Genomic DNA, 27587 nt, shown 5'->3' with positions numbered 1-27587 from the left:
GTCCTCGAAAACCCGCGGCAGTCAATTCCGCGTCGCGCACAGGAACTCGGCCTTTCGCAGACGACAACTTGGCGAATTTTGCGTTGTGACTTGAGCCTGCACCCGTACAAGATCCAGCTGACCCAAGAGCTCAAGGTTAATGACCATAGACAGCGCCGTGTGTTCGCTGACTGGGCATTAGAGCAGTTGGAAGTTGACGCCGATTTTGGCAAAAAAATCATCTTCAGCGACGAGGCGCATTTTTGGATGAATGGCTATGTCAACAAGCAAAATTGCCGTATTTGGGACGAGACCAATCCACACGAGGTTCACCAAGTGGCAATGCACCCGCAGAAAGTGACTGTTTGGTGCGGATTTTGGGCCGGAGGCGTGATTGGTCCGTATTTTTTCGAAAACGATAATGGTGTGGCCGTCACCGTCAATGGTGAGCGATACCGGTCGATGATAACCAACTTCTTTTGGCCTGAAATCGAGAATATGGATCTGGACAACATTTGGTTTCAACAGGACGGCGCTACGTGCCACACAGCACACGCTACGATGGAAGTTCTGCACGAGCAATTTCTGGACATGGTCATCTCGCGCGGAGGCGACGTGAACTGGCCACCGAGATCGTGCGATTTGACCCCGCTGGACTTTTTCTTGTGGGGTTTTCTTAAGTCGCAGGTCTATGCCTTCAAGCCGCAAACCACCGATGCCCTCAAAGTCAACATACGCCACGCCATCGATCAAATACAGCCCGATTTGTGCGCCAGAGTCATCGAAAATTGGACCTTTCGTGTGCGCGCCACCAACCGAAGCCGTGGCGGTCATTTGAATGATGTCATATTCCATACATAATGGGGTCGATAGACCTTCCAAATAAAAAAAAAATTTTGCAAATATCTTTCCTACATGTATTTTTTTTTGCATTTCAAAGATCAAGCGCCCTTAATGGAAATCCCTATATAATATTTGGAACGCTCCCAACAGAGACTGCCTGAGATTAACATTTTGCAAGTTATACCATAACCTCTCTTTTCTACTTTTTATCAGCACCACCAAATTTCACTACGATGAAAGAATGAAATCATAAGTAATACTTGATTGAACAGTATCGATATACATATCTAGATAGTTGTCACAGAAAGTACATGTATAAAACTGACAGCTTCGTATATAACAACGTTGAAACCTACTTAATAGCGTCAAAACTTTATCTCTCTCAATAATACGAACATATTCAAAAAGGTCATCAACAAAACATCACGTTATAACGAGACTAAGTATAGCATGCATTGATAAATATTTCTTTTTTATGGATTATGCTGATTTGTAGGACCCGGATCTTGAAAACTTGACCACAATGTTAGCCGCCGTGTGTATCGTTATTGGGATAAAGATTTTTATCAAGCCGAGTTGCAGCCGAAGTAATCCAGCACCCTTAGCAATCCCAAACCTACAGCCAGATCTGGTCGATGTGTTTATAGGTCATTTTTCTCGGGGTGTTCTTGAAACAGAACGGAGTTATGCAGATGTAGGTATTGGGCAATCAACTATCCTTGAAATGGATGCAACAAAGATTCTCCTTAATGAATTGAGCAATGAAATTGTTTCCGACATATTAAACCTTAATAAAAAAAAAATACTTTGTAATAAATGTAAGCAGTTCACTACTGGAATTTGTTACTTGAGTATTCTATGTATTTTAAACAACTTTATTTGAGACATGAAAACTTATTTACTAAATCGACAAGGTAGCGGCATCAAAGAGTTGCAAGTCAAAACGATGTTTCATCCTAAAATATATATATAATAAATAATAATATTCAAAAGCTGACTCAATAATTAATATAGTTTATGCAGAAGTGTTTTGCTGAAATTCATATTTTTTGCAATATCCCTCTTTTCCTTTAAAATTGAAGGAGAAGTGTATTCAATCGCAATTTTAAATAGGGTTGCTAAAAAAAATTACATTCCGTATTATTATACATATGATGGCAAGTTTTTAAGCCTATTGGAGTAATTAAACTAATACCTGGAAATATCTTATTTCCCTTTAATAAGATCATATATAAATTTTATGGAAATCGCACTTGCATTTCCAATTAACCCTTGCTTACAGTATAGTTTCTGATAATAGTATAATATTTATTCATTTATTTTATTTGTACAAGGTAAAACATCTGTTCTAAAAAGAAACAGTTTTAATTTTAATATAAAATTAAAGTGTTCGTTAAAAGTATAATTATATATCTGTGCGTCAACAGCTAGTATTTCTAATTAAATCGATTTCTCAGATTGTCCCCATAGGATGAAAGGACACGTTGACTTCTGATGAATTTATCAAACTTCTTCTATAGCTTTAAAGGTAATATTGAGAACCGGGCAGCGTTGTTTCCCGTTTCCATTCGGACGTATACCAAGAAAACAGCCCAGTGAAGGGTACCATAGCTTATGTCTAACATGAGTTCTCCAGCTAATGACTTCGTTCTTGTAATTAGCAGCTTCAGTTACTTTAACAGGTCACGCATGCATAAAACGAAAGGAAACCGGCCAACGAAGTCATTACGGACCGCGCCAGAACCGCTTTTTATAGCTCAAAACATCTCTTCGACAATTCTCTGACAAATCTTCAAGAAGCGAAGAGTGACCGTCTTCTCACCGTCACCGGGATACTGGAATATTAATGTCTATATCATATTAAGTTAGTTTCGAATCGTTCCACCTTTTTATCATGCTAAACTATTATTATACAAATTTACTATTGATTAATACATTGAATAATGTTACTTACGTCGTTTTATCACTGTTAACTCATTGGTAATATAAATATATTTATTTCAGAGACGGATATTCTGCACAGATATAAATCATAATTAAAACTAATCATTCCGCCTGCAACATAAGATTTTTTCGATATAACCGCCTTATTTAATGTTTAAGTTTCTATTCTAATCGTTGATACATACTAGTCTATCTTCTTTAGCAACGTAAAATAATTGTAACACATACGAAGTCTTTATAAAACCTATGGTATTTTTACATACCTGATGGGAAATTTTTAATGTCCACACTAGTCTAGAAATGAACTGCATGCTTCTACGGAACGATGGAATAATGTTATTGAATGTATAAAATTCCATAAAACTTCACTATATTTTTTTATTATGGATCTGATTTAATGAATGCAATAATAAAAGAACCGGTGCTTTGCTGATAATTTTAGTCTTATAACACGAATGGTGGGAAACAGTCATGTCTATTTAATAACAAAATGTGTACAAAACTTGCGATAGGACTTGCTTTGGTGGCTTCTGTGATAAAGATTGTGATATGTTACGAAGTTCCAGAAGCTAAATTGGAAGCGATCTATCCTGAGGGACTAAGGGTGTCGATTCCAGGTTTTTCTTTTTATTTTTACTATTTCATTAATAAGGATTATGTATTATTATTTTATAATACCCAAAAAAAAATTAGATAGAATCCTTAATATAAGAACTTTTACTTTGAATATTTTAAATTTCATTGATAACATTTTTTTATGGAATATCTCATCTTCATTGGTTGACCTGTAATCCCACATTGGCACCATCTATTTATTTATATGACCGATGATAACATGATAACAAAACATTATTACATAACCTGTTTATTCATTAACATTACTTCTTCCAAATTAATTAATTGACTCAACTTTAATTATGATTCAAATTAGACTATTAATGTTTGCTTCAATCTAAATAATTAAGTCAATTAAGAGTATATATATAATTAAACTTATATATATAATAAAAATAATGAAATTGTAATAATAAAACATATTTTTTATGCCTATGACAAAATTTTAGGTGATAATATATTCAAGACACGTAAAAACTCAACTGTGGTAACACGTGTTTGCTAATTATGATTGACGAAACAACCAATTATTATGTGATCTGTCTGATAGTATAAACAATGATTACTTTGGCATAATATATCTTCCCAGTACATAACTTATTACAAGACTACGTAAAACAAATTATTAACAATAAATGATAACTGTGTCACACTGATCGAAGGAAAATTTTTACATTTTTATTTTTAACAGATGACGGCTATTCTCTCTTTGCCTTTCATGGCAAGCTTAATGAAGAAATGGAGGGTCTGGAAGCAGGGCACTGGTCGAGGGATATAACAAAGGCCAAAAATGGTTTATGGATTTTTAGAGATAGGAAGGCAAAATTAAAAATAGGAGACAAAATTTATTTTTGGACGTATGTTCTCAAAAATGGTCTTGGCTATAGACAAGATAACGGTGAATGGACCGTGACTGGTATGTATTTGGAATATGATGATATTAAAATTTCTTGATCATAAGGACCATTTTTGTCGCATCTTTAAATTATTCGAGTAGTAATTATATCAGTAATTATATTTATATATTTGGCTCTCGTTTAGTTTCTTGATTTACTAATTTCTGTATATTGTTTAAAGGCTACGTTGGCGAAGACGGGAATCCAATATCTGAAGGAGTAATTGCTAATTCACCTTCCGTAACTAGCTCCACGGCTGCTCCTAATTGGCAGCCGCCAACTACTTCAAATGGGGAAGGAGGAACCTACCCATGTGAGCTATCAGTGTCTCAAGTGTCCATTCCGGGTTTTGTCTGCAAGGGTCAGCTCCTATTCGAGGATAATTTTAATGAAGATATAGACGATGGGAAGATTTGGACTCCGGAAATTAAATTTCCCGGAGAGCCGGTTTGTATTTAAAGAAATACTCGTAAACTAAACTATTAAATTGAGATAGATCGCTTTTTATTTTTTAAGTAATTTGAAAACTTTCAGGATTATCCATTCAATATTTATTTGTATGACCAAAATATCCAAGCCAAAGACGGTAAATTGACCATCAAGCCAATGACTTTAGAATCAAGATATGGGGAAGGAGCTGTTGAAACATTTTTGGATCTCACTGATAGGTACGATCATATCTCTTTCTCATAGATTCTCTAAATCTTATAATTATTAACCAAATATTATAGGTGTACTGGTAAAATTGGAACCGAAGAATGCTATCGGAGAGCATTTGGCCCTCAAATCATACCACCTGTCATATCTGGTAAGGTGACAACAAAGCACAGCTTTGCTTTTAAATATGGTCGTATAGAAGTTGGCGCAAGGATGCCACTGGGGAAGTGGCTCATACCTGGTAATTATTTTAAATAATTATCCATAAAAAAGATATTTAAGGTCGATTGAATTCAATTCATATTCTCCAAATTTAATGTGAATTGTTTACTTTTTAATCTGACAATATTATGTGACGGATAAGAATAAACTTGCAAATATTATAAATTTTGACATAAAATTGTAATACATACCCACTTTTGATCCAAACAAAAACACGTTCAAAGAAACTTAACAAATTTATCAAAACTGAAACATCAATAAACCTTTTATGTTTCCTGCAGAAATACAATTGGAACCTCGGGATAATGTGTATGGAGCGAAGAGATACTCTTCTGGGCTTTTACGTATAGCTTGCGTTAAGGGTAATGTGGAATATTCTAAAAATCTTTATGGTGGACCCATATTGTATGACTCAGATCCTTTTAGGTACGTGATAATCGAAGAAATGTTCAACTTCGGTGGAAATCATTTTTATTAAAATGTATTTTATTTCCAGATCAGCTTATTTGAAAGAAAAAGTTGGATTTGACCATTGGAGTAAAACTTTCCACAACTATACTTTGGTATGGAGACCAGGTTTGTAGCCAGTGTAATAATATTTTTTTTTAGTTCATGAAAGGAAATAAATAATATTCGAATTAAAATTCCAATAGAAAACAAAGAATTAAAAACTCATCTCTACATTACAAAAATTCATCAATCTATCCGCATCATGCCCAGCTGCTTTGCAATATTCTGGACATAAAAAGCTCGTAGGCTGCTCGTATAGAACATTTTTTTCTATATATATGTATATTGGTTTTATTTAATTTCAAAATCATAATTATATGAAATGGTTCGCAGGTTATCAATCCTACAATTTTATATATAACATTCATGATTTATGAATTATAAATCTCAAATCTTTCTTTATGTTTACTATTATACTCTGCCTAATGCGAATTTATATTTCTCGTTGTTTAAATAAATTAGTTAAGAGAGGAAACTGGTGTAAATTACTTGCAACAGTAGATTTGGCTATGATTCATGAAATATATCGAGTTATATTTTATGTTAAATATGCAAGTGTATTTTTAATTATTAGTTTTACATTAGTATAACATTTTTAGATGGCATTTCTCTTTACGTTGACGGAGAAAATTATGGTGACGTTTTACCTGGTGTAGGATTTGCAGAAGAAGCCAGAAAGAATAACATAAAATCTGGTTCACAATGGCTGCGAGGAACCTTAATGGCACCTTTTGATCAAATGGTAATTTTAACAAAACAGAAAATTTCATTAATAAAAATGCTAAATTGAAATAAAGATAATCCATATTCTCGTGCAAAATGTTCCTCAAATATTGCCTACAAAAAATCAAATCAAGACAAATTATTATTATCATGTTACATTACATGGACTTAATATTATTTTCAGTTCTACATCTCCCTTGGTTTATCAGTGGGAGGAATCCATGAGTTCCCCAACGGCCCTAATAAGCCCTGGACCAATAAGAGCGTTAAGGCTATGATCGATTTTTGGAAAGCCAAAGACCAGTGGTTCTCCACCTGGTTTGACGATACAGATATGTTGCGCATTGATTACGTTAGAGTCTACGCTTTATAGAGATTAATGAATAAAAAATACCTATTTCTATTTTAATACTTTTTGACATCTCTATCATCATTACCGGCCCTAGTCATTCACTGATATATATCTCTCCCATATCACGCTACTGCGTTCGATCTTGAGCTTTACTCCTGCTATCTCCTCCAGCCCAGCTGTATCCGTCTCATAATGTCTTTACAGAGGTTGTGTTTACCAAGTTGCAGCATTTTTCCGAGGTACGTGTCCTGGAAGACAATTTTTTTTCTTGTCAAGGCTTGGAAAATAGCGCAATACTGGTAATATAGAAATAATTTTATGATAAGTTTAATATCTTAAAAAGAAACAGACAATTATTTTGTTTAATCTTCATAAAATTGCGAGATTTTTATTACGTCAAACTAGCATTTTTTTGCGATCACAATTTTAATTAAAGGAACATTATTATTACTATAGTTGTATATTTATAATACGGTATACTACTTCCTTTTTGCTTTACATACGAACCGCACGTTTACCAAAGTGACTTTTAATTTTTTTTTTAATTCAATATAACAATAATATACACATTTTAAAATTTATATTGAAAATACACTTTTTTTTAAATAATAGATTTTAAACCGTTTTTGATAACGAAAATTATGAATGTATTATTTTAATTATATATATTAAAATTATGACGAAAATTATATATATAAGAAATAAAAGAACATGCCAAAAGTAGCGGAGCTTTTCAAAATAAAGAAATGCCACATTTTCGAATTGAAAATTTCCGTTTTATAACTTTTTATGACATATCAGTTTTTTATGTAATTAGACAAAAAAATATTTCTTAGTATTAATTGAAATTATTTGTTCACTTCTATGGACTGATTTTTAATGAAGGTAAGTTTAGATCGCTTATTCAGCTTTCTATTGAAAGAGATTACAATTTTCTCTTTTTCACACTTACGTTCTCGTTTTTTCCCATTACCAAAAGTAATGCAAGGGTTCAGCTTTACCAATTCCTGTTTTACTACAAGAATCTTTACTTCTTGAAAAATATATCCAATCTGTAACTTTTTTCTATGTCCTTTTATGATATAATAACATACTATATCATTCTAAATCAACGCTATCTACGGAGACCATCCGAAATCTGCTCCATAACAGTCAAACCTAAAAAATTAAAATGTCGTCAGTAATCTGAAGACTTGGCCTCAAGTTAATGTATAGTAGATAGTACATCTTACTATTTATGGAAATTTTAATTTCAATTTATCAGAGTAAGGAACATACAATAAATATGACAAGAAAACTGAGCTCAATACCATTACATCGTATTAATATGTCACACAAATCGTCTATACACCTTTCTAGGACAATTGCACGATCGGATGAACGTGGAATCGTCAAAGTTTACGTGGAGGAGAAGCTTTCAAAGCTTTTTGATTTGAGAAAATTTTTGATATAATAATTAATAAAAACACATCAAAATAACGTTGAATAATCATTATATACACTATTATGACTGACACACATAAATTAAATCAAACCTTGAAGATTGCTCACGTGTAATGTTTGTGTAACTAAATGTAAAACAACGACATTTCTATTCTACTAATGGACTTGAAATAACTAATTAATTATTGTCGAGCCTTAGGCGATATGTGCTATATATATAAATAATACGAAACAATTATAAATATACAAAATTGAATAAAAATAGAAATATGATACGGTAACTGATGGGAGTGTTGACACAATTTTAATTAACTATTACACAATATTAATTATTTAAATTACGTACTGATCTCAATAATGGTTTAATTTTATAAAAAAAAAAAAATTACATAAAGACAGTACTTTCGTCATTCTGTAATTACCTTTTAATTTTTTTTTACCCATGATCACAATCCGTTGTTAATATATATATTTTTCCTATAACATTTCTATGAACTTATCTACAATTACATGAATTATACATTTGTTTATATTTCATATTCTCTCATACGACTATTTCCTAGCCAAGATTTTTCATTATATAAGAAACGCGTAACCTTTTCCTATATGATTGACAATTTGTTCCCTGATATCTCTTAAAAATGATTTCTTCAGGACTTAAAAACTATGGGAAGGTAAAACTCATACTCTGATTAATTTAACTAATAATATTAAACAAAATAAACGTACAACAAAGTGTCAATATAATTTTTTAGATTATAAAATAAATATTTTGTTATAATTTTGTGTTCGTCAGTTACACTATTCCCTGTCTTTTATGTATAATGATACTTAATAGATATTTCGAAAACGATAAATAGAACATATTTTTTTAACTACTCCTCGCTTTTATATTTTTCATAAAATGCTTAGTTACAATCATTTAATAAAAAAATATAAAAGCATATTATATAAGCAAACTAACAACTGGTACTTGTTCTTCTCCGCGTATGGTGAAATTTTTATCCGTCGAAAAATGGGAGTAATGAAGAAAACATGATGCTGTTTATCTTTGGATAAATAGTTCACAATGCACACTACATTTGATAATAAGAATCTAGTATATAAATTTATAATATAACTCAGTTATCTTTGTGGTTGTTACAGGTCATTTTTTCAAATATCTTATAAGTGAGAGTCATGACCAATGAACTGTTAATAAAATGCTCCCAAACAACAAAAACTTGTCATTGAATTTAGCAATCTATTAACTTGAATCGACCGATTAAACACTAATCAATATTTTTCCACTTCGCCTTAAACGTGAGAAGACACTGATGGTAAATAAAAAAAAAATTATTTTAAATATCAAATCATATGAAGTAAGTTTCAGTCTCCAATTCTGCTTGTAAACAAAAAACTTCATATTATACTCGTATATAAAGTAATGTAATATTAATATAAGCATTAGGTACTATAATGTATATGTGAATATTATGTTGATCATTTTATTAATCTGAAATATATAAATATATAGAAAATACTTCCTCAAAATAAACTTCGTATAAATCCGTCATGCGGGATGATGACTTACTACAGTTTACGACGAATGTTCGCTGACATTGATAATTTTTTATATATTATTACTTTTTAAAGTTCAAAAAGAAGAGTGTTTATTGATTTTTCGTATAGATGCAGAAAAAATATGTTTTATTCACAATTATTATGACATGACAAATATATGAGTCTATTTTAAACTGTTTGACTATCTGCAGCCTGACAGATTGCGTTATAAGATATTTACTACGTTTCTTAGTTTTTTCCAGCTTGTAATTAAAACTAAAAGGGTACGGGAATCAAACCATAAATCTTAGTGCCTTCACTGCTTGCTGATTACAGAAGAAATCGGATACCCCACCCAAAGCTTACGTCTACTGTTGACCTTTGACTGCAGTCTAGTTAGTTTATATTGACAATCCTCCCCTTCGTCACGATGTGTTCGGTGAAAGGCGAATATAGCATAAATTTCTTTGCATCTGATCTTTGACGACATTTGCTTTTCTATTAAAGATCCCTGTAGATAACAGATGTTCTAAGTGATTACATAAACTGTGCTAAATCCCGTGAAGAAACCTCTGCCTAATACTAATTGAACAATATCCTATACAGCAAAAACGAACATAGCAATGACCATATCTGTTCTCGCTCAAAATTAAAGTCTTATTTATGTCCATTTTATACCATTACGCTTACGTGACTATGATTTCTATTTGAGAGAGGTCTTTATTAGTTAATGAGATAGTGAATAACACTGCCTACACTTGACGTAAAGAAACAGAAGAGGATCCAATAATTATTATTGTCCGATTCCTATTACCTCTTTATTCTTTACACTATGGAACGTATATTGAGTGTTCATTTCATAGCGCACATAAAAAGATGCATCAGGTAACACCGAGGATCTCCTGAAGTTATTATTGCAACAGGATCTGTTATGTGGTATCCCAACAGTTAAAGATCAAAATACTGCTTTCAATAGCAAATTCTTCATCATGAATAGTTTATATTCAACTTTTAGTTAGGTATACAGCATGATTAAATTTTAAAATCTATCAAAGGATTACCAAATTATTAAAAGCTTCGTTTTTAAAAGGCTAGAACAATATAAAAAAAGGAAAATATATTTTTTTTGTCGGAAATAATAATATATGTATACATATGATATAAATATCATATATAAATGATTATTATTTGAACAACCTTGATTCAAAGGTTATCATCAGATGACCTTGTCCACTAAATAGATGAAAGGTCGGCCTAAACCAAGTTTTAATGTTGCCAGTATGAAATATTAACAAATACGCTTCATACAAAATATGTTAATTATCCTTATTTTGCCTAAATATAAGGCCATCGTCATTTGACGGTCATGATAAGTGGGAGAAAAGGTTACTTTGGCTGGGATTATTTGTTGTGATTCCCTTGGTATATAGGTGTAGCAATTGCAATGATTAATTTCAATTATATAATGTTTTTTCTATTTCTTCTTATAATCTCACAAAGCATCGGAACACCTAGACCGTTTGAGAGATATTTGGACGCACCTGTTCTAACGAGTGTGTCCGGAACTGTACCACCAGGCTTGTTTATTACGTGGAAAGGAGTAAGCCAACGTGCTGATGACCCAGTTTTGGGATTTAAGGTATGTAGTCCGCCAGAACAGAATAACTAAACCTTAATAAGAACTGCCGAAAAAAATACAGCGCCTCGTGTCAAGGTCAAAGTAATTTATCACCCAATTATTTAATACTAACATATTGATTGTGAATATTAATAGATTTTGTATTCTATTCATTTATTTTCGATACATTTAAAAAAATAATAATAATAAAGTGTTCCGAACTTTTTGATCTAGATTAAACTATGGATCTTGAAACAAGAAACTAATATAGAATATGAGCTTTTGAATGCCGAAGAATATCCTGGTTACATTCACAACATAAAACCATCGAAGGTAATAACAAATATGTCACACAAAGATGTATATAGTTTTGTTTTATTAAAAACAAGTTTCAATTGTAAATGTTGTTCTACTAGAGCAAAAAAAACCTTCCAAGTAGAAACATAAGTTTATGGACATTATCGCAACAAGAAAAGATCAGTCTCTGAATCCTTAACATGACTACTCAATTCCTAACATATATCATATATATATATATATGATATATGTTAGGAATATATATATATATATATATATATATATATATATATATATATATATTGCACTGTACAATCCTTGCAGCAAATTAACATTTTCATCTACCCTTAGAGTTTTAGGATCAATGAAACACTTGGTATCCCGTGGAAGGAATTCATCGTTGAAAGAGAGGCAGAGTATATTGAATACCTTCATATTCAAAATCTGGATTACAACGTTGTGTACGAAGTTCGTGTACTTGCTTATAAAATAGACCAAGAAGGCCCGATGTCGGAACCAATCAGGATAAAGCTAGTGAAAGTGGGGGAAAACTTAGGACACACTATAAAGAAAACATCCAAGGGTTGCTCGTTTCTCATAAAAAGTGAATTGGGAAAGGACGAGAATACTTATCCTTTCGAATATATTACTAACTTTTAAACGATTTTTTTATGTTTTATAGTAGATGGAGTTAATTGTTATGTAAAATTAATATACCTTAACTTATTCAATAATTACCTATCTTAATTAGGTTAAACCGTAAATATATAACACCGTACTGGAAATACATATTTACCTTAGTTTATTATTATCATTTTAAAGAAAATTTATAATGCCTAAAATAAAATTTTAACAAATAAACAACCCGCGATAATCGCTAATAAACCGATACAGAGTTGGAAATTTCAACACTAATGTGTGTGAGTCATAAAGTTTTTTGTACAGAAGTGGATAGTCAGTTACTCTCTGACTTTACAGTGATGAGATAATGTCAAAAGTGTGTGTGTGTGTGTGTGTGCGTGTGTGTGTGTGGTTTAAAATCTAAGATGACTTAGAAAACTTTATTACTTTTTTTTATGTGTTTCAAAAATACTATATAAAGAATTAGCTAGTTCTAATTTTACTTGTTATTTCCTTATAATTGTTTGGTAAATTATGTTTGTTTCATTTGACCTTTTAACGTTATCATTGGTAAAAACAATGAAAACCAATTATAATATTTCCTCTTGTGACGAATGTAATTACGCTTGTTATAATTACATGCAAAATCAACCATTAAATCATAATGTTCCGTTTAACAATAAGTGTGTTATTCGTCTTATATGTGACGTCAGCTCAGAATACATCTAAATATGTGGTTCCCAAGGTAACCGTGAAAGCCTTACAACCCAACGGTTTCCGTATATATATACCAGGTAATACAAAATTAATATAATATGATATAACAGTATTTTAAATAAAAGTTCCATGAAGCCGTGTACCTTACTTTAACAGGTGATGATAGGATTAAAATGTTCCACATTGAAGCAAATTTTTATTCGCATAATGGTACATTCTATAAGAGTATCAGGGAATTTTCTGTTGAGGAAACAAATGGGTACTGGATGTATGAGGATCTAGAGACCCCATTGAGAGTAGGGGACACCGTTGTTTATTATATATTTGTGGCATTTAAACGTGGAGTAACCGACATATTTCATTGGCTCCTTAAGGTTCCAGGATATACTGGACAAGGTCGATATAAAATAACCGGTGCGTACATAACAACCGAAACATTATGTACTTTTTATTATGTATTTTAATTAAATTCGCTTTAAGACCTATTAAATATTTAATGTATTTTATAATTTATACATTATATTGCTTTATTTATTTTATATAGAGAAAGACGTAGTACATAAAAAAGATTTATTGGAACCTTCGCCTGACGTTTACAATACTTGTAAAAGAACCGCTACCGAAATTTTTAAAGGCAAAGCTTGCAGTGACAAGACGATATTTGAAGATCACTTTGATACGTTTAGAAAGGACCTATGGCAGATTGAACAGTACATACCTCATGATGATCCAGTGAGTAACAGATTTTATAACGGGATCCAACCTTGCAAACATACAACATGTATAAACACAAAGGCTATTGATTTTAATATATATTTTTTTCTGTTACAGTACCATCCCTTTGTAACGTATCAGAATAAACCTTCCAATCCAACCGTTTTTGTCGAAGATGGATTACTGGTTATAAAACCTAGGCTACCGGGAAATATTACCGAATTTTCCGATGGATCTTTTCTATACGAAAAATCTCACTTGGGAGACGAGTAATTCTCACATATACTTGCTTTGTAAACTTCCAAAAGCATGACCTAAACCTTAATTTTTTTTAGGTGCACAAATAAAATATGTGCAGACCAACCTGGTATATTTTCGGCTGTACTTAGTGGCAAACTTAAAGCTAAAGTGGCTTTTACTTATGGGATTGTCGAAATTCGTGCCAAGATGCCTATTGGCGACTGGCTTTATCCAGGTATGTTATACAATAGAAAAACGTACTCTATTTCTTATATTGTTTCAGATAGTCACAGTTAAGAGTTATTATTTTTATATTATTTCAGAAATTCAGTTGGAGTCATTAACGAAAAAATACGGCAACGCGAATTACTCCTCTGGTGTTTTGAAAATTGCCTCAGTATTCGGAAATGAAGGATCAAATGACACGTATAATAACAAAGTAATTTATAAAAAAATATTTCAATAATTGCTGTATATATTTTTTTTATTGTTAAATACTTAGTTTTTAGGGGGAAGTCCCTTATTGAATATTGCATGTTTATCGGATCACAAAACTACAAAAAAGATATCGAATGGAACATGGTCCGATGATTTTCATATCTACTCCTTGAAGTGGACACCCGGTTAGTATCGATGTATTGTTAAATAACTGCTATTATGCTATTAATTCTATATCTTTAATATAAAAAGATATACTCTTTTGAGATTTTATAAATATGAAAATTGATTTCCATTGTTAAAACTATCGGTATACTGTGAATCATATGCGATTCAATCCTACGTTCTAGATGCCATAGAACAATATGTAGATGGAGAGATGTGGGATCGTTTCCGGCCAGGTCGCAGAGGACTTCGATCTTGGTTGCCCTTAAACTGTCGCAAGAATTGGTTTGAACTTCTCGGTACAGGGGGCAAGATGGCTCCATTTGATCATCACGTAAGTAATCGTTTCATGTCACTGTTATAGTAGTGATACTTTTTCGTATTAAATCCTTATTCGACGTGTTTTATAAGTTATTAAAAGATTGCAAGGATAAATAAAATAAATCTCCCCATGCTTCCTAACAGACTGCGTAAAAAGGTAATGTTATATAACCCAAACAATTTTTTCTATAGTTCTCCTTGACTTTGGGAGTGGCAGTCGGTGGCATGATATTTCCAGATAACATCACTGGAACAGTAGGGGTGAAACCATGGCGCAATAAAGAAAGAAGAGCGCTACAGAAATTCTGGAAGGACCTCCCGAATTGGTACCAAACTTGGACCCAACCTTTATTAATAGATTACGTCAAAATAAGCGCCCTATAAAGAAAGAAAGCCTTTTTTACATACATTCTCATGATTTTTTAAAATAAATTTTTTAAAGCGACAAGTTTTCAAGTTTTTTTTTTTTGTTTATTGATTTTATTTGCGACTAGAGATCCTTATTACAAGAGGAACTTCTTATTAAAGATGTATAAAGTATAAATAAAAAGTAGTATTATAGATAGGACATATGGTTTTCAACTGACTTTAGGAAGAATGATTCAAAGAGCTGTAACTCTAACGTAATCTACGAGTAAAGCTGGCTGTCTCCACGTCGGAAGCCAAGAAGACATGTCTTGCCAAAATCTTAAACTAGCCTTGCGACCAGTGTTCCTCCACGGTTTTGGTATTCCTTGGGACGTTACGTCATCATCGAATTCAGTAACTCCACCCGTCGTCAAACCCAATGTAAGGAAGAACTAAAACAAAAAACAGAAAAAATATAAAATTGATAGCAAAAAAAAAACAATATATTATGATAACAGATGATAGTGTCTTTTTAAGATAGATGGATGGAACTTTTATGTTTTACTGAAATTCTGTTTTTTTATGTCCCAAGGGGCAAGGGCCAAACGAGCAGACGGCCTCCTGATGGTAAGTAGTTACCGTCACCCGTGGACATCTGCAACATAAGAGGTGTTGTAGATGCGTTGCCAAATCTGCATCTGGTAACTTACGTAATCGTCGAAAGGTGATAGGTCGGTAGCTGCAGCGCGAGGTGCATCACAATTAGGTCCTAATCTCCCACGAAGACCACTCGCGGCTGGTTCCGTGCGACCCCATTCTTCACCGTCCACAAACAACGTTATTCTCTCTTGAATATAAAATTTAAAATTTTCAATAACGTCATAAATAAAAGGTGCCTCCAACATAAATACCACTAAGGCATAACATATAAATACAAAACAATCTTTACAATGAAACAAATGAAAGTATAAACAGATTCTACGAGACAAATTCAAGCTATTATCAAATTACAAAAAGATTATAATCACCTGGTTCCCAACGCAGAGTGTATATATGGAAATCGTCTCCCCAGGGCTTGTTTGAGTTTTTCTTGCTGAGTAAACTTCTTCGACACTTCAAGTCCATTATTGGACCACCGTACAAGACCTTATAACGACGGGACAATAAGTTAAAGTCATGATAATGGTGCTAATAGATCTGGATTGTTTAATTATATACCTTGTTTCCCATTTCAATATTTCCAGCCGACAACTGTTGGTTTCCCAACGCACCAGCAACCCTTATGACACCCGACGCGTAGTTTGTAACTCCATATTTTTTGAATAGCGACTCGATTAGTATATCTACAAGTAACAAATAAGATGGGTACGAGATTATGCTTAAGAAACTGCGTTGTGCATCTAGCTGGGCTTAAAACACGGCATACATATGCAATTATTACCAACTGAGTTTTATGAATACATATTTCGATTATTAAAATAAATTTTTAATTTCGATATAATATTTTATGGGAGATCTTCGGATATTTTATTCCGATACCTGGATAAATCCAGTCCCCTTGAGGTAATTTTGCTCTCACTTCAACAACGCCGTATGTGAATCCAAATGTCTTTGATGTAAGTTTGCCGCTGGCTATTGGTGGTATTATACTTGCGCCCCACGCTTCAACGTGACATTTCGATGAAACAGCTGTACAACTGGGGAATTGGTGGAGTTAAATATTTTTATATTTTCTTTGCAACGAAATCTATATAAAAGATTAGTCAATTAATAAGTTTCAATGCGTATTAATAACATCCGAAGTTTATTCAGTTTGTGTTCGAACCTAACAGCTATTTAACGTTATATTCAGCACTTAAAATTCCATTTATTTTATTCGTTATTCTTCTCTGAAATCAATATACTTGATGATATTGATTAATTACGTTGACGATAAAGCCTTATAATTATTTTAGTAAGGTTATAATAATGTTTTTTTATACAAAGACATTACAAAGTTTTTTCTCATACCTTTGTACCACTAAAAGTATCTCTTAATTCACATTACTACTTTTTTGTATCAGAAATCAATATACAAAATTCATGTACTTAAATAGTGTATTTACCCATTTAAAAGATCTAATTTTCCCATATATATTGAATTATTAGAATATCCAGGCAGATCTTGTTGCAGTTTAGGTTCAATCTTCAGATACCCTCCTTCCACGACCACCGTTGGTGCATTCGGCGGTCGCTGGTAGGAAACGAAAGGAAAATCCTGAAACCGTAGAAATGCACCTCAACATAGTAATCAAATCAGAATAAAAATTAATAACAATATTACGTATACATTCTCTTAGCATTAAAACAATGTTGACTTTAATTAATGATCAAATATCAAGTGTAAAATGAATGCTTTTAAACAACAGGGAGGGATATTACGACGTTTTGCAAGTTCAAATACATGTGGTAAGACGGACTATTGTTAGACTTATGATTTTCGGAATATATCTTACAGGCTCATCGGGTATATATTGTTCAATTTGCCACAAATCTTCTCTTAAACTATCAAAATTGTCTTCGAACAAAACTTGCCCGGCGCAAGCTTTCCCGTTTCGAACAACACTTGGAGTGTTCCTACAATCTGCCGCAGGGTTTGAAGTCGGGCTTTCGAGAGCTGTAATGTGAAATGTGTTTACCTCAATAATATGTATTAATTCCATAATTAACAATTTTAATGAAATTAAACGTACCTTTTACTGTGAATGATAGGTTGTCTTTAAGATAACCCTTTTTATCGCTAACCACGTAAACGTAGTAATTGATGACGTCACCGACTTTTAAATCCAAATTCCGATTTTCATAAAGCCACTTTCCGTCTGTGGGTTTGGTAATCTCTGCTGATACAGTACCGACATCATTTTCACCAATTTTTTTATTAATGTTCCCTTGGAACACAAACAAACTTACATTTGGAGAATCTAGAAGAAGAGAAAATACATTGACATATATTGTGTAATTGATAAACTTGTGTGCCATTAAATGACATGTCACTAGTATTTAAACAGTTCTCTCGAACAATAAAATAAATACTTACATAAATGCATACCCAAGCTAATGAAATTATCATTCCTTACAATAGTTATCGCATTTTGTTATTGTTTTTCAGTTTATAATAAAATATTTGACATTATAAGTAAGTACTATGAATCCAAAAGACTATTTATGTGTTTGTGTAACTTTATTGATTTCTATTACACTTTGTTTGAGCAACCAGCACTGCTTACTGATCCAAGGAATTAGTTCGTGGTACAGAAGACAAATAAAAACTATTTAAATTACTGCATATCTATAATTCTTTTACTCTACTTTAATAAAATTGAATTAATTCTTTTTTTAAATCGATCCAAATCCTAATTCGTGTATAGCCTCCTTAACTTAAGTTACGATTAGACAGCAGATATCCAGAGGTATTAAGAACTTGAAGACCAAACAAAATTTCTTTATCCACAACATCAATATTATTTCAAAACACACAGAATGGCAATCATTGCATTGTATTGAATGAGATTGTCCTTAATATATGCTTCCTTAAGATCTCAATCATACAGAAACCTTTGTATAGCCACTTATCTCACTGCGGACTTTCGTTCTAAATGCAATGAAACATATAATAAAAAGCATATGTCATACCTGGTATATAAACACGAAGACCTTTCGGTCTTAATGCCTGTATTATGACATCCGGTACAGTGAACTGGGCGTCACTTAAATGTGCGCATAATAAAACCACCGCGAGCACTCGTCCAACCCCGGTCACTGGCATTGTGCAACTGAACTCCTGAGGATCTCGTTTTGATGGAACGTCGATTATTATTCGTCCGTAAGCGCGGGGATTTTTGCAATTCGTAAAACAAATGTGAACCAAATCGGGGAATAACAATATCGGATGATTTAGCAAACAATTTTATATATTATATATGAGAAATTTTTCGTGTTTTTGTTATATTAGTCAGGTCAATAGCCGCCGAATAGTCCGAGCACATCAATTTATAGTGCTTCATCATCTTACATTGGACTCATTTTTGTTATTGTAAATAAATACGAAGAAATAATAACATAATATTATAAAACTCGGTATCGTTAAATTATCTAAAAAGATAAAAGTAAGGTTATGTATGATATTTTATTAATTAACATTAATGATGGTAATTACATTTACTTCATTCTGATGTTTTTCAAATATTATTTACACTGATATAAATGTTAGGACAAACATTATAAATAAATAAGAATTACATCTAAAACTCTATCTTAATATGAAATTTTATTTTATAATAAATCATTATTATTATTATTACATACAGTGCCTATTTGCATAAACAAATCTGAATGTATTCAACATAGTTTAAGGACTACTTCCTTATTAACTCTAACAAAGTGTCCTGTTCCGATCAACGGAAAACGTCTAATGATATAAATATATTTGTATGGAATAAAGATATTCAATATAAAGTTGCAAAAAATAGAGTTGACAATTACATCTTATTAAAAAAAATCAAAAGGAGAATCATTTTATTATTGTAATGGTTACGTTATTTGTCAATTTGTTTTACTGTTACCAACCACACGAGAGAAATTATTATAAGGACAGTATATTGTACCTTGATGTGTACTTTAATATTACTATTTTTTTTTTATTACGTTTAGGAATATAAAAAAAATTAAAAAACATTTTTTGACCCTCAATCATTAAACTAAACTAGAAAATAAAAATTTGTGCTGGCTATAAATTAATATAAAATTAATTAATATTATTTTGGCACTTTATCTCTTCTAGCATATTATTTTTATTCGCCAGCAAAAATCTAATTTCATTTAAGTAGATCAATAAAGTCGTATCGAAATGTTAAGTTTGAATTTGTTTGTCTTTTAAGCAGACATTTGTTTGTTATTAGAATATTTAAAATTAATTTTAATGTCTATAAATTTTAGGAAATTTACAATTTTACAAAAATATATATTTCTGTGTGCAGCAAGACAAAATAATTTGCCTGCTGCCTTCTCATTACACTCAGTGGAATGAACGAATAAAAACATCAAAACTGGTAGGTACACGTGCCGGACTGTCAAAAATATATATGTATTATTATTATTAATTTCTTGTTTCTTATCATTCGTTAACCATTTCAGAAAAAGAAAATATTTACCTTATTATAATGATTGCCTGCACTTTTACTTTATTATTTCACTTTTACTTTAACATCATTGTCATCACTTATCATGAGTAGTCCCATAATCTATTTCCAGCCCACCCGTGTTTATCAGATCATATAGTTTGCGGTCTGTGTCTGCTCGAAACGAAAATAAGTGATCATTTTATGCCAGCCGCTTATAAGGGAAATTTAACAAGTATTTTATTATTGTTTTATATCTGAGAATAAATTTACGCATATCAACATTTTATTTTAAGAATTTTTCACACCCTTCCATATTTTGTAATAAGTTTCTTTATATTATGTTTTTTAATGTAGCCTTTGAAAATGATAACCGCTTTGCATTTCATGACTTCGTTAACAAAAATATATGCATTTAAATACTTAGATTTATTGACTTACACTTTTCCTCATTTAAATAGGAAAACCACAAATATAATTCAACGTATCATTCAAAACAAAATTCTTATAAAGTTAGACATCGCATGTGACGGTCGTCGTCGTGTCACATTTAAATTTTATGTTATAAAATATGATTTCAAACAAGAGGATTGTTGTATTCTTACTGCTATGTTTGGCCAGGAAGTGTTATGTTTTAGACGCACCAATAATAAAGAGTATCACAGGTACTGACGATGACGGCGTATTTGTGGAATGGAAATCCGTCAATGATACCTCTGCTGGTGTGGTCCTTGGATATAAAGTAAGTTTGAACTAGTCAAGCTCTGACACGGAAGTATTTAGCGTATGCACAATATTACATATCTATAATTACGAAGTTTGTCTCTCTGTTTTTATGATGATCTTTGCGATGTCAGGATAAGAATTAGATGTTAAGTTAAATAACATTGTGCAATGATAAATTATGGAAGGTCACGATGTTATCTTTTTGGCTGCGAAAAATTACTAAACAAATTAAATTAAAACATTATTATAGATTCTTATAAACGAGGTAAAAGAAAAATTAGAAACAATGTACAAATTGGTCAACGGTGACCAGGAACCGGGACTCGTGATGGAAATGACGTCAGAGGAGGTAAAGTGAATACTTTAGTCACAATATTCTAGTCAAAGTCAAATAAATAGATTTTGTAAGTAAAGTATTGTTAAAATTCAAATGCTATTCAAATATAGAATGCTTAAAACCGAATCCGATAACCGTGGGTTTCTAAACGTAATCATTACAAAAAAAAATTGAATCAGCTCCCGGTGGACTTGTTATGTACGACCCTACTCAGACACAAAAATTTTCGGCAATTTTATCAGTACAGACATCAATGTCTGACACTTATGTCGTAACTTTATTAGAATTAGAGTCGTAAGCGATTGTCATTTATAAAGATATTTTCTATATAAATAACTATAATTATTCCCATTATTAAGAATATAATATTTACAAAATCAAAATATCAAGTTCGATTCTATGTTCTCTGTGGAGGACGTTGTGTTTTTTTATTGCATTGTTGAATATTTGGTCGGCAATTTAATATATACGAGGCATACCCACTAATCCTTATCTTTATTCGCTCAGGTGATTATCGACATATATGAAATTAAAATAAACATATTTTTTAGGCCTGGAGCATATTTTTTAAACATATATTACCAATCAATTTAAATAAAGCATTTATCGATTTTAAGTTAAACTTCTAACATGAAACAAAATATTACAGGTTTTCGGAACAATACCGTTGAGTTTTTCAAAACAAATAATAGCAGAAGGCCTCACCACAGATAATATGATTATAGATTATATCAAACCAGACGTCTTACATGAAATAAGAGTTTTAGCCTATACAAAAGACAAAGAGAGCAAACTGTCCCCGCCTTGGAGAGTAAAACTTTTGACGCGTGCCAAAGACAAGCGAGCTCTAGCATACAGACATCTCGATGAGTGTTTCCTGACAATAAGACATGATGATATCGCGACTGGTACGCCAATAATATACAATAATTATATATGAAGTACTCTTTTATTATAACAGTGCTGTCCTCAAACAATTTTTGCCTTTAAGTTTTACAAATAAAATAAAAACCACAAAAAAATCGTTATAGCGGTAAATAAAAATGTTAAATTTATTATATAGGTAACAAAACATAATTATTATACAATAGAATGATATGAAAAAGTTATATAACATTTTTCATTATTTGCGATGCACTAGTATAACTTAAGCATGGCTGTGTTGTCACGACAAGTGCATTCATCATAAGGCCACAACCTTTACGTAATCTATGACGAGGGCTGGTTGTGTCCACGTGTTCAGCCAAGTATCCCGATTCTGCCAAAAGCTTAAACTGGCTTTGCGCCCTCGATTCCTCCAAGGTTTATTTTCACCGTTGGATGATTTTATATAATCCGCAAACTCCACGCTGCCTCCCACGGCCACTCCTAATACTATTTGAAACTAAAAAATATGTAACTATGCGTTAATTGTCTGCGTTACTTTTGAATACAGAGCTTAATGCTAGTACTTTGTAAGATTTAATATGCCAATGAAGTTAAATTTGTGTTTGCCACAAACTGATCGACATTTCTCGTAAGCATACAACTAATGTCTATGTAGTGAGTCCTCACATGATCATCAAAAGGAGCTATGATTCCTCCGGTCTTAAGAAGCTCATACCATGGACCTCTACAGGAAGATGGTAGCCACGACTTCAGGCCAGAAGCACCCGGCTTATAAAAACCGTATGTTACATTATCTACAGAGAACTTTAAGTGATCTGAAACAAAACTAATACGTAACAGGTGGAATTGTTTTTCATTTAGTAGATAGATGAATGTAAAATTATTAACTACTCATATAAAAATAAGATTAAAAGAAAATATTTAAAGATTAATTAATTTAAAATAAAATAAGCTATTATATATTATTTTATTCATTAATATTTAGCTGGTAGCATCTATTTTATACCCGGTGCCCAATGCAGAGTATACTCATGGAAGTCATCGCCCCAGTAGCCAACGGGTATTGTTTTGTAATAAAATTCTAATGCAGACCGACATTTTGCATTGATAATTGGACCTCCGGCGAGAATCTGGAATTATCACAATAAAGAATAACGCAGTAAGGTCTCTCATTGTATCTAATCTACTACAATGAGAGTTCTTACTTTATTTCCATATTTGTCATTGCCAGGTTCAACATTCCCTCGTACTAATGCAATTTTTAAAATTCCTGACGCATCATTTAAAGAACCATACTTTTGAGACAACGGCGCCAGTAGAATTTCTGAAATTGATAAAAATTAAATCTTATTAAATTTTATTTTTTATAAAAAATATGTAATTTTAATTTGTTTGAATTGAATTTACTGCGAAACAGACGTCTGCATCGTTTCTTTCTCAACTTACAACATTTTTTATATAACTCAAAATTAAAAATAACAATAAAAATAAAGAGGTAATTATTTCGTTCGATTGCAATCGTGGAATAGATTTTTGTTGACAGTCTACCTGGATAGATCCAGTCTCCTATGGGCACCTTGGCTCGGATGTGAATTGTTCCATAGGTGAAAGCAAATCTAGCGGTCGTGAGTCGACCGCTTGCTATCGGTGGTAAGATCTCTGCTCCAGTAGCACGAATAGAACACAAGGGTTGGGTACATCTATAATTATTATATTCGCTATCAGTTTCGACTAACATATAGACATATTTTAGATTCAGTAAAAATCTAATCGAAATATTTTAAAATTGTCGTGAGTAGAACTCTGTTGCGTAAGAGGAACATGTATTGAAGGTGACGAATGTCGCCGGGGCAGCAACGTTGTGCGCCATGATATCTTGTAACTGGAAACGCTGCTGACTCCGTGAACAACGGCTGGTGGTGTGTACTATAAGATTCCTATACAATACCTATACAACTACTCACCCACTGTTTAAATCCAGAGTAGCAGTCAAAATGGATTCACTCTTCAAGAGATCCTGTTGTATTCTAGGTATGATTTGAAGAGTTCCATTTTCTATCTTCACTGTGGGATCTGTTGTTCGCCTTTGGTATGATACAAAAGGATGTTCCTACAAAATCACTTTATTTATCTTATCATTCATAAATCACTTACTATACATCAGACACTTTAACTTAAGAAAAATGTTTGCCTCAATTTTTTTTATATAAAAAGATATACATTCAACTAAAGATGAAAGAGTTGTCATTTGAATATATTTAAAAGCTCATAATAGACGAAATTGAGTAACTAATTGCCCAAATAGTGTTTAAACCGATTGTGTGAGTAACACTTAGACTATAAAAAATATAAAATGTCCATACTCTATGGTTAACAATTAAGGTTGCCTTAGAATTTTACAAACTCTAACGTCTACACCTTAGTTACACTTGACTGTCAATAATAGGAGTAAACGATAAAAAATAAACATTTATAAGTATTCCTATGAATAAGTAAATAATAACTCTGTTTAAATTCTAGACCTCTGAAGCACAGCTTGGCAAACAAATAAGAGTTGAGATGTACCTAATTTCTGATAAATTTACTGACCGGGTGATCGATTGGTATGTAGTGCTCTATTTGCCACAAATCGTCCCTGAATCGATTGAAGTTATCTTCGAAGATGACCTCTTTGGCACACGCTTTACCGCCACGGACCCTTGTAGCTGTTTTTGGACAATGAGGACCATGGGCGGTCGGGTCTTCAAGAACTATAGAGAAAATATTATTGTTTTTAATACGCTTTTAAGTTCACCTTCATTAGTAAAGTCTCACAAACTGTCTAGTTTTATTACAGATATTTCACTACATCGAAAACTAAATCGCGGCTTATTTAAATTTTGAATCCGGAAGAAAATTAAATATCGACAAAAAATTTTACTACACAGAATTTGATGAACACTCGTTAATATTATGTTGACAATTCTTAAGCTCTTCTTCATTTAACGAGTCGTCGAGACGATAGCTTAAATGAAACTTTCTGCGAAAAACAAACATTCTCACCAGTGACAAGGAATGTGTTAAATTTTCTAATATTTCCAAAAAGTTTAAGTTCTGATTCACCATCGCTTCCTTTGGATTCAAACGAAGGATTATTACCAGAAACGAAGACACTATAATCTATGGATTGACCGAATTTCAATTCAATATCAAAATCTTCATAAACCCAGCCATATTTCTTTTTACTGCCATAGCCCCATATTTCCCTTTCACTTTTCGTTCCATTATCTGATTTAACTATTCCCTCGAAAAGAAATAGCTTTATTCTGGGATCGTCTGAAATAAACAATAAAATATAAATTAAATAACCATCTTAATTATTACTGAACTCCCAACATGAAATCAGTTTTGAAATTCACGTTGAAGATGTCGTGGACAAAAACTAGGATAAGTTAAAATCTATTGTAACATAACACCATAATTTATTGTTAGATACTAGATATGATAAATTCTAAATGGGTCATACAAACACAAAAATTAGACTTTATTTAAAAATCTTAACAGTAAGGGTCCCTATTTCTTATTCTTATCCATAAAAACTCACGGAAGTGAGATGTTTAAGAGTTATCACTAAAGAAGGACAATGTCATAAACCGTGCTAGGTTAGATGTTGGAAAAGAGCAAATTAAAAAAAAATATCGCTTTCAATTGAAGTTTAGTCTCATTATATAAAAATCTATAAAAATATTGGTTTCTTTGATAACCTACGATCCGCCTTTTTGTTGGTTATCTGTTCTCTTTATAACTCTTTGTTTCCTTCTGTCCTTCGCGCCAAACATTGAATTAATTATCGTCAAGGTTTTCATTTTCTGTTGCAATGCTTACAACAAATACACAGACTCAGGGCTTATTTAATTTTTGATAAAATAAATAAATACTTCACTATGTTTATTTATAAATTTGCTAATTGTTTTTTGGGCTAACCCACTGTAATAATTTAGAAAAAATGCAGTATGTAAACGTACGTCTGATACTTAAAGTGAAAAAACAATAATAACAATTATAAAACACAACACACCAGGTAGGAAGACTCTTATCCCTTTTGGTTTTAGCGCCTGCAAAGTCACTGAGGGTATTTCGTATTCTACACAAGTAACACTTAAGCACGTCAACAAAAATAACAAAGAGATCCGTGTGAAGCCCATCACTGAAATCATCTGAGAAAAAAGCAACATTAACTTGAAAAATAAACTTGTAATTCGATAGAATATCTGACCTTGGCCTTTAACATTTTTAACATCTGGATAACCAACACAAGCAAGTCAACAAGTAACAGAATCTCGTCTGTTATAATGCTTATGTTTTTCGTTAACGCGCTTGGATGGATATTTAATAATAATCACTCTCGCCAATACCTAATTAAGTTCCAGAATCATTTCTATTGTAATCACTCTAACTGTTTTATCTGAAACCAATATTATTTGAGCTTCAACTGGACTAGTTTGTTTTTAAAAAATGATATATATTTCTCAGTGATAGAACGCAAATGATAATTTATCAGATCGCGAAACGACGTTTTGCCATGAGGAGTATGCTGTCATACAAATGCTGGACCTGACTTGGTAAAATTCAACCCAATAGAGTGAAAATAAGCACGTAGTTATAAAAGGAATCCATGTACTTGGTGTTAGTGATATTTAATGTATAGCCCTGAAAAAGACCAAGTCGTCACTCAGGACCTAGACTAGACCTGTAAGAAGAATTTCGTTCAGAAAAAGCCTACCTTTGTGAAAGAAAATTTTTCGGTTTGCAACTGTTTTGCTCTAGACTGTGCTTCCAATTCATTGAATTGAATTTAAGGACTTTTAAGTTAAAAGTCAAATGTGATAAAAGGTATGTGGACTTGTATTAGTGTCTATTTAAAAATATTATCTAGAAAATGTAATAAAAAACAAACGATTCCTATATTATTTGTTCTCATGTATATCTTCTCTGTTTACGACAGTTCAGCTTAAAATATGTTTCTAAAGAGCTATTACTGTGTAACTTTAGAGTATAACAGGATATAAGGATGGATGTTTACAATAAAACACAATAATCTATCACTACAGTTTATTTTTCAAGGAAAAATATATACAAGAAAATAGTACAATAAATATATAGGATATTGTGCAGGAAACACTACCAAATATTAAACAACAAACATCGGTTTGCACGAGTGCTGAGATATCACAATTAATTAAACACGTGGTCGACTTTATTTCAAACGCTAACGTTAACTATTAAAAAATATATT

General features: G+C 31.9%; 6 protein-coding genes across 10 annotated transcripts; 4 read left to right on the top strand and 2 right to left on the bottom strand.

The window, feature by feature from the left end:
* Positions 1–3197: 3197 nt before the first annotated feature.
* On the top strand, positions 3198–6798 carry LOC116772356 (beta-1,3-glucan-binding protein 1-like). The gene is made up of 9 exons (XM_032664521.2): positions 3198–3383; positions 4073–4297; positions 4459–4724; positions 4812–4945; positions 5009–5175; positions 5438–5582; positions 5653–5732; positions 6266–6408; positions 6574–6798. The coding sequence occupies exons 1-9, from the start codon at positions 3257–3259 to the stop codon at positions 6760–6762; spliced, it is 1476 nt and encodes a 491-aa protein (XP_032520412.2). The 5' UTR covers positions 3198–3256; the 3' UTR covers positions 6763–6798.
* Positions 6799–10970: 4172 nt separating this feature from the next.
* On the top strand, positions 10971–12327 carry LOC116776132 (uncharacterized). The gene is made up of 3 exons (XM_061522351.1): positions 10971–11365; positions 11579–11677; positions 11993–12327. Exons 1-3 carry the CDS (start codon positions 11171–11173, stop codon positions 12299–12301), a joined length of 603 nt encoding a protein of 200 aa, XP_061378335.1. The 5' UTR covers positions 10971–11170; the 3' UTR covers positions 12302–12327.
* Positions 12328–12501: 174 nt separating this feature from the next.
* Positions 12502–15305, top strand: LOC116772306 (beta-1,3-glucan-binding protein-like). Of its 3 annotated transcripts, none has more exons than XM_061522348.1 (9): positions 12510–13056; positions 13115–13393; positions 13524–13711; positions 13811–13962; positions 14029–14168; positions 14257–14372; positions 14436–14556; positions 14722–14870; positions 15050–15305. In XM_061522348.1, the coding sequence occupies exons 1-9, from the start codon at positions 12927–12929 to the stop codon at positions 15239–15241; spliced, it is 1467 nt and encodes a 488-aa protein (XP_061378332.1). In that variant the 5' UTR covers positions 12510–12926; the 3' UTR covers positions 15242–15305. The 3 variants fall into 3 exon arrangements, with proteins under 3 accessions (XP_061378334.1, XP_061378332.1, XP_061378333.1); XM_061522349.1 differs by having other exon boundaries at positions 12512–13056; positions 13136–13393; XM_061522350.1 differs by lacking the exon at positions 15050–15305 and having other exon boundaries at positions 12502–13056; positions 14639–14770.
* Positions 13538–19190, bottom strand: LOC116772304 (beta-1,3-glucan-binding protein-like). Its single transcript, XM_032664430.2, has 9 exons — positions 18878–19190; positions 17938–18165; positions 17701–17861; positions 17311–17462; positions 16745–16902; positions 16424–16548; positions 16234–16351; positions 15916–16052; positions 13538–15657 (listed from the first exon to the last, which is right to left on the bottom strand). The coding sequence occupies exons 1-9, from the start codon at positions 19008–19010 to the stop codon at positions 15460–15462; spliced, it is 1410 nt and encodes a 469-aa protein (XP_032520321.2). The 5' UTR covers positions 19011–19190; the 3' UTR covers positions 13538–15459.
* Positions 19191–20854: 1664 nt separating this feature from the next.
* Positions 20855–22365, top strand: LOC116772305 (uncharacterized). 2 transcript variants are annotated; one of them, XM_032664431.2, is made up of 3 exons: positions 20857–21103; positions 21338–21436; positions 22074–22365. In XM_032664431.2, exons 1-3 carry the CDS (start codon positions 20933–20935, stop codon positions 22362–22364), a joined length of 561 nt encoding a protein of 186 aa, XP_032520322.2. In that variant the 5' UTR covers positions 20857–20932; the 3' UTR covers position 22365. The 2 variants fall into 2 exon arrangements, with proteins under 2 accessions (XP_061378349.1, XP_032520322.2); XM_061522365.1 differs by lacking the exon at positions 21338–21436 and having other exon boundaries at positions 20855–21103.
* A 9-nt stretch (positions 22366–22374) lies between these two features.
* On the bottom strand, positions 22375–26615 carry LOC116772732 (beta-1,3-glucan-binding protein-like). Of its 2 annotated transcripts, none has more exons than XM_032665004.2 (9): positions 26370–26615; positions 25451–25627; positions 24902–25062; positions 24277–24422; positions 23861–24012; positions 23518–23636; positions 23319–23442; positions 22979–23127; positions 22375–22808 (listed from the first exon to the last, which is right to left on the bottom strand). In XM_032665004.2, the coding sequence occupies exons 1-9, from the start codon at positions 26524–26526 to the stop codon at positions 22608–22610; spliced, it is 1386 nt and encodes a 461-aa protein (XP_032520895.2). In that variant the 5' UTR covers positions 26527–26615; the 3' UTR covers positions 22375–22607. The 2 variants fall into 2 exon arrangements, with proteins under 2 accessions (XP_032520895.2, XP_032520894.2); XM_032665003.2 differs by having other exon boundaries at positions 25355–25627; positions 26370–26611.
* Positions 26616–27587: the final 972 nt, after the last annotated feature.

This window comes from Danaus plexippus, chromosome 12 (genome assembly GCF_018135715.1).
Source record: "Danaus plexippus chromosome 12, MEX_DaPlex, whole genome shotgun sequence".
Classification (NCBI taxonomy): Eukaryota; Metazoa; Arthropoda; class Insecta; order Lepidoptera; family Nymphalidae; genus Danaus; species Danaus plexippus.
This window is presented reverse-complemented; position numbering and strand designations above follow the sequence as displayed.